The sequence below is a fragment of the Lipotes vexillifer genome, unplaced genomic scaffold (genome assembly GCF_000442215.2).
Source record: "Lipotes vexillifer unplaced genomic scaffold, Lipotes_vexillifer_v1.1 scaffold666, whole genome shotgun sequence".
In the NCBI taxonomy this organism is placed as follows: Eukaryota; Metazoa; Chordata; class Mammalia; order Artiodactyla; family Lipotidae; genus Lipotes; species Lipotes vexillifer.
In genome coordinates, this window is record NW_006787408.1 from 4762748 (window position 1) to 4770246 (window position 7499).

Sequence of the window (7499 nt, forward strand, 5' to 3'; positions counted from 1 at the left end):
AAAGAGGGACCTGGTGCTAGAACTCGCGTCTGCAGGTCTTTGTCCTGTTGAGCAATTCAGATAATCTGGGGACTGTGTTGGACCCTTCCCTGTCGTACCAGGGCATCTCCACCCCTGTGGGCTCAGAAATGCTGTCCGCTGATGCTTGTGAGGTAGAATTATGAACCTAGGAGTCACCTCATTTTATCAGCGTCAAGGACAAATTTAACAGCAGCAAAGGATAAAGCCTTCATTCTGAAAGTTGAGTTTTACTTGTAAATTGGACTGCTCTGAATTTGGCTCAGGTGGCATTAAAGAGCTGTGGTTCAGGGCCACACAGAGAGCAGCTGTGAGTGGTTTGCTGGCTGGGACGGGTGGCATCTCCCTGGGAGGCAGAAGCTGAGAGTAAATGAGGACCATGTGGAGAAGCTGCTAGAAGCTGCCCACGGAGTTAGGAAGCCCACCTGACTGGTGGGTGGGATTATTTTAATTGCCTTCTTAAAAAAAGAGCTGGTGCAAAATTTGCTACAATCTGCATTAAATGTGATTTTTCACACACCAGGGGGAGCTGCCAGAACAGAACACATATGCTCCCGTGGAGCCAGCCCTCTTGGGTCTGGAAGTGAGCAGCAGGGCCTCTCTCCACCACCATGACTCAACTGGCTTTAACATTCCATGTGTAAGATCAAAATTACACAAGGCCAAGACACTGTCTGGTGCAGCCAACCTGGGAGATTGTATTTTGGAAAGAAAGCTTTTGTGCCTCATTTCAAGACATGAACAGAAGCCAAATTGAGGAGCTTGGGAAGAAGACAGAGGTGGGTAAAGGAGCAGAACTGGAACCCTGAATTAATCTGACATACTGCCTTTTTTTTTTTTTTTTTTTGCTGCATTGGGTCTTCACTGCTGTGCGTGGACTTTCTCTAGTTGCGGCGAGCAGGGGCTACTCTTCATTGCGGTGCACGTGCTTCTCATTGTGGTGGCCTCTCATTGTGGAGCACAGGCTGTAGACGTGTGGGCTTCAGCAGTTGTGGCGCATGGGCCCAGAAGTTGTGGCTTGTGGCCTCTAGAGCACAGGCTCAGTAGTTGTGGTGCATGGGCTTAGTTGCTCCGCGGCATGTGGGATCTTCACGGACCAGGGCTCGAACCCGTGTCCCCTGCACTGGCAGGTGGACTCTTAACCACTGCGCCACAGTATGTCCTGTGCGCCCTGACATACTGCCTTTGAAATTAAAAAAAAAAGAATAATGTAGAAAAAAATCCAAGGAATTATTGCTCTCCAAAGGGAGAGCTGGGTCCAATGACAAAGGGATCCGTGTGTGAAGATTTTTGGCTCTACACTTTCATTGAGATTTTGGGAACTCTGTTGCTTGCTTTTTAGTGTCCTGCTAGGGGTCACCATTCACTTTCCCCAAAAGGATGAGTTTTAAACTGATAAAATCTGGCCCTTGCAAAGCTTCCCCCAGGGAGTCTGTTTATAGGCACAGCCAGGTTTAAGAATTGTCTTGAAGGTAATAGCTGGGAGAGCTGAGTGACAACTGAGGTTCAAGATCAACCTCTACCTTGGGTCTTTGTTTTTTTGTGTTTGTTTGTTTTTTGCTGTTGTTGGTTATTTTTGGTTTGTTTTTGTGGGAGTAGGGTAGGAAGGTGGGACATGAGCTTTCAGAATTCCAAGGTTTTGTTTTTGTTTTTGTTTTGTCTGGTTCAGCTGCAGGGAAGCTGTAGGTAGGGCCAAGCTGTGCTACTTGTAAGAGTTTGGTAGGCTTCCCTCTATCCTGTGGACTCTTACCTGGTGTCCTGGACAGGAACCAATAGATCTCAATTCAGGCTGCCTTGGTGGTTGTTTTGTTTTGTTGTTTTAATGGACCCTGGGCTGAGGATTGATTTTTCTCTAATAAGTAAGTTAAAACAAATTAACAACAAACAGTAGAACAATCTGTGGAACTGTTGGGCTGTACTAATGTAGGTAAACTTCTAGTCTTGCTTCTCTGGATGGCCCTTTCAAAGGAGAGATTAGGAGGTCTGCAAATCTGGGACCTGGATGTTGACTCCCTCTGCTACTCATAGCACCTCATCACCTCCCCATTTTCTAGGATGGAGATTTTTAAGTGACATTTAGGTGCGGCACATGCTAACTAACATACATACTCCCTTTTTGCATTGGTTCATTGTTCCTATTCAGCTCTCTACTCAGTTTGATCATCATGTAGTTCAATAGACACTTTAATCATAATACCTGTGAAATTTGGGGAATCCTGAGTTGACTAAGACCTCTTCAGGTGCTTCTCACTTTGGCACAATGATTCAAAACCATGGTGGGGTGAGGTGGGGACTCCCCCACCCCTTGCCCCAACACACACACACGCCAGGGTCGTTTGGCAAATGTCTAAAGACATTTTCGGTTGTCATCATTTGGGAGGGCAGTGCTACTGGCATATAGTGGGTGGAGGCCAGGGATGCTACTAAACACCCTACAGTATATGAAACAGCCCCCAACAGCAAATGATTATCTGGCCCCAAATGACAATTGTGTTGAGGCTGAGAAACCCTGCTGTTGCAGAGGAGGTACACATGGAATAAATAGTTACGTTATGTGGGGTGTATGCAAAAGTAGATGTAAGTACAAGGTATCAAAGCAGGTATGTGTGTGTGGGAGAGAGGGGACATTGGGGAAAGCTTGTTGGAAGTGACTCCAAATCATGATTTTTACTTAATGCCTTTGTAATCAACTGTCCAAGAATGACTTTGAAAGTTTATTAGTTAAGATTAGTTTATTAGTTCCTACATATTAGGATTTTTTTTTTTCGTTTTGAACAACTCTCGGGGTAATTTAATCAAATATTTCTGATGTCTTTATATCTTCCCTTACCAAAAAATTTCCCCAAAGAACCAGGGAGAGGTATAAAAAGGGAAGGATCCATTCAACCTTATTCTTTGCTTCTCAGTAGGGAAACGTGTAGCCTACTCTCACCTGTGTTTTTCTTCCACCTGGACTCTCCTTCTCTTCTCTCCTTCAAGGTTTAGCCTCATAACCCTTGGTCCATGACACCTTCGCTTGGAGATTTCAGTCCATAGTGACTGATCTATTCCCTGAATTCCTTAGAGCCTCGTTGCCTCTCTCTTCCTACCTAGACCTCTCTTGGGTGTGGGTGTGTTTCCACCTAGATTGTGGGCTCCTCAAGGACAGGGACCATGCCCTCCATTGGTACATCCTTCTACAGCATAGAACACCATTCTGGACCCTGATTTATACTCAGGGTAGGAGAAGGAGAAAGACATTCAGGAAAGATGTCAGAAAATTAACATGTTCCTGTGACACTGGACTGACGGATACAGCACAATTTTATCCTTCCAAAGTCTCTGGATTGTGTCTTATAATAAAGTCTAAAAGTTGAATCTCTGTTTAGTAGGCACAGCATGCAAAAAATAAATTGCTGTTATTATTATTAGCATTTTCTTACTAACAGATTTTTCGGAAGCTGTTTCCATATCAAGCAGATCAACCTTTCTGTTGTCATAGAGACAAAGATCTTTATATAACCATGGGCAAGGTGAGATTTTTTTTCCCCTCTCCATCCTTCGACTTGTCTGGAACTAATAACAAAAGGAAAAGGACATTTTTAAAATTAATTATTTTCTTTTACTTTTTTTTTCTCCAATTAAAATGAGTGAATACATGGGAGGCTTTTTTTTTCTTTTTTGTATCACATTTTAGATTTTAAATACCTAAGTTTTTAATAAAATATTATTGGGCTGGAAAGATCTGAACAATTGAACAGTGCCATTTTCAAAATTTGCAAGCAGTGGGCTTATCAATGATAAGCAATTATTATCCATTTTACTTTTTTTTCTTAAACCAAATAGTGGACTTTAGATGGAAGTCTTATAAGGCAGGACTGCCAAGGCCTGAAATGATTAAAACATGAACTAGCATCTACTGAGAGGCCAGTGATGAATTTTAAGGTGCTCTGTGGTACTCGCCTCCTCCAGGCCCCAGAATTGAGAAATCTACCCTTCTCTCTGCAGAATCAGACCCTGTGGATAACACTGCAAGACCACATCCCTCTTATCCCTTATCATAATTTCAGCTCTCTTCTTTTTATGAACTCCCAATAACTTGTTATTCATGGCATTTTCTATCTTGTAATTACTGTTTACCACTTCATTCATCGTCAAGAAAAGAGGATTTAAGCAGAACCCATTCACTTTTTCTTTCCTTTGCCTCAATGTTAAGTTATACCTTCATCCATCTGGCTTCTTCTGCCGGAGCTCTGAAGTATCCCTCTCTTTTAAGATTAACCCTTCCCCTCTGATCTGACACTGATGCCTTCCTCCCACTCCCATGGGCATCTTATACCATCATCCCTTGTGTCTTCAGTCTGTCTTTCTCCATGGATTCCTTCCTCTACTCCTTTTTTGAAGACAAAACAAAACAAACAAAACAAAAATTTTTTTCTTAATCTTGTTTATTTTCCCATATCTCAGACTTTGAAGTTTTAATCTGATCACAGCTGCCTTTTGCAATAAATAGGTACTGTGTGTGTGTGTGTGTGTGTGTGTGTGTGTGTGTGTGTGTGTGTGTGTGTGTGTGTCACGGGTGTTGGAGGGGATGGAGAAGAGAAGTGTATGGCACAAAGAAGTTTAAAACATGCTCCCTGCTTTCCAGAAGATTATATCCTCCATGGAGGAATACCTTGATTCTCAAACTTTAACATGCATCAGAATCACCTGGAGAGCTTGTTAAAATACAGATTGCTGGACTACACCTTCAGAGTTTCTGATGCAGAAACTGGGTCCTGAGAGTATGCATTTCTAACATTTTCCAGGTGGTACTTAGCTGCTGGTATGAAGAACATGGCCTTAAAGAAACTACCCTCCTATTCGTTCTATGCATCCTCTTGTCATATGGATGTTGAAGTCACCTTATCATGCTGAAAAACTTATCCCCTTTTGGCTTTTATAGGCTCCACCTCCATAGGGTTCTCCCTTGAAGGATGAGGTCATCTCTCAATTATCTGTTCCTTGGGAAGCCTGACTTTGTGTGGGTCAGAGCGCGTGCTGACCTAAGGGGTTTAAATGTCTAGGAGGAGATGCTGCTGGTGTGCATGCCAAGATAATGCATGTGAAGGGGGGGAGTCAGGGATTCTCTAGAATCCCACAGGAATGTTCAGAGCCTGGACAACTGGCTTCTTTTGGGGGGATGGGACTAACCAGCCTCAGCATGCCAGCAGTACTTATATTGTACCTGTTTCCCACTTCCATCCCCAAACCTAGTCAACCCTATAAAATCTTTCTGAGGTGTTCGAGGCTTCTTTAAACTGTGCTGTGGGGCAGTGAGAGAATTTGTTTAGTTTTAGTCTTTTCACTTCAGCCTACTCCAGGGAAGAGGTACTACTCTCCTGAGGCCAGTGTGGTAGTGGCAGCAGTAATTGTTGAGAGACCTAAGTGAAAAGCTGAATCTGAGAGGGGCTGGGACTTGCCTCACCCATGCCTGCCTCACCCATGCCTGTCTCCTGGTAGAAACCAGGAGGTTTTCTAACTCAGTGCCAATTTGGAGAAGCTGAGAATTTTTTTTTCTTTTTTTCTTTTTTTTAAGGAAGGGGTAATTTTCTTACAAAAACTAGCAAATATAAAAAGATAGCAGGCGAAGTCCTGTCTTTGCGACTCAATAGCTGTGGGACCTTGGGTAGATTTCTCCAACTCTTTGGATCTCAGGTTCTTATAACCTGTATGATAAGTACTAGGTGAGTGAGAAAGGCACAGTGTTAGTGGCACAATCATCCTTAAGAGCAAGATGGGGGGCTTGTCAGGGAAGGACAAGGGCTGGGACTTGGAAGGCAGCTTCTATGGATTTATTTATTGATTGAAACAAATTCTATTAGCATGGTCCTCACCTTTAGGGAATTGAGCTGACAAGATAATTGATGCAAACCAATTAATACAAGCCCCTCAACCTTTAAACTGTATCTCTCAACCACAAATATTCCCCAAAGGCCACTAACTCTCCCAGAGGAGAATCTCAGCCCTTCAGGAGGGTGGAGGAATTCCTTCCATGAAGCAAGCTCCTGACAGACTGCTGGGAGCCCAAGGACATGGCCCTGGGGGATCTCTTTCCTCCCCCAGCATGGAATTCCATCACCTCTATCGGTTAGAACATAACCAACACCTCTACCAGCCTGGTGCCTTTTGGATACTTTTATAGTCTTCTTCTGTTTTTTCTTTCCTTTTCTCTTTTAACAACTTTATCAAGATGTAATTTATATACTCTAAAATTCACCCATTTTAATTGTACATTGCGATGGTTTTTAGTATGTTCATGGAGTTGTGCAACCATTACCACCATCTAATTTTAGATAATTTTCATCACCACAAAAAGCAACAGCCATTAGCAGTCACTGGGTCTTCACTCCAACCTGATGGCTACTAATCTCCTTTCCGTCTATCTGGACATTTCATATAAATAGAACCCTATAATATGTGGTACCTTTTTCCGAAAAAGTGTCTGGTGACCCTCAGATACGCTAGTATCGAAGGCCCCCCTCTCCTCTATACCCATCACTATAGCAGCCGGCTTCTTCCACCTGCCTGCCAATGTATACAGCTCCCTAAGGGGTGGTGTTGTGCCAGAGCTGGAACTCAAGGCCTCACATCGATTCGGCAGCCAGGCTGAAATGCAAGTACATCTGATCAGACAACCAGGCTGAAATGCAAGTACATCTGGGGCTGGGGTGGAGCAATGACTTGTATGCTCACTAAGGTGTAGGTGAGCACTGGTTGGGGGATGCGCCAGCCAGCAGCCCCCCTTGAGTGACCAGGTCACGCCTGGACACTGGGCCCGAGCGCCCCAATTCCTAGAGGAACACAGGGTACCAGAGCGCACAGTAACCTTCGCCATCCTGGCTGGCCCAAGGCTCAAAGAACACGCAAGACTTCTCCGGGCAGAGATAGCTGCTGACTGAGGAGCATGACACCCCGTCCACTTCCAGCAGCTGCAGGGAGCGAGGCCATCCCGTGTGGCTTCTGGGCAGTTCCACGCCCCTGGCCGTGGCCCCAACCAGGGTGAAAGAGAGGGCCTGGGGCCATCTGGGGCTGGAGGGTGCTCGGGACCCCAACCCCAGGTGTGGCGGGGCGTGGCAAAGACGCCAAGCTTGGGCTTATCACCCTGAGAGGTGGTGCAGCGTCTTTCTCCTACCATCCAGGGGACCAAAGAGCAGGGAGGCAAGGCGGCTGGAGCGAGCGAGGGTGCCGGGGCGGGGGCGCCGCGTACTCACAGTCGGCTGAGGCCGGCCCGCGGGCCGGGGCAGCGCAGGGCGCCGTCGGGCGGGCAGCTGCAGGGCTCGGGGCAGGGCTCCCCGCGCAGCGCCCGGGGCAGCGGCGGCGGCGGCAGCAGCAGGAGCAGCAGCAGCGGCCGCAGCGCGGGGGGCCGCCGCCCCATGGCCGGGAGCCTGAGCGCGGGCTCCTGCGGCTGGGCTAGTGCCCCGGACAGCCCGGGAGCGCGGCCCGCGCCCCTCTCCCCCCCC

The 7499-nt window shown here is 46.3% G+C and overlaps 1 protein-coding gene across 2 annotated transcripts in view; it reads right to left on the reverse strand.

Moving 5' to 3' along the window:
• LHCGR (luteinizing hormone/choriogonadotropin receptor) overlaps nt 1-7474 on the reverse strand; it is a 63041-nt gene extending 55567 nt beyond the window's left edge. The window contains exon 1 of one of the 2 annotated variants that reach the window (XM_007459988.1): nt 7251-7474. In XM_007459988.1, the coding sequence (XP_007460050.1) occupies nt 7251-7414 (164 nt within the window). In that variant the 5' untranslated portion in view covers nt 7415-7474. The remainder of the gene's footprint in view (nt 1-7250) is intronic. The other variant, XM_007459989.1, reaches the window with a different exon arrangement.
• Between the last annotated feature and the right edge of the window lie 25 nt (nt 7475-7499).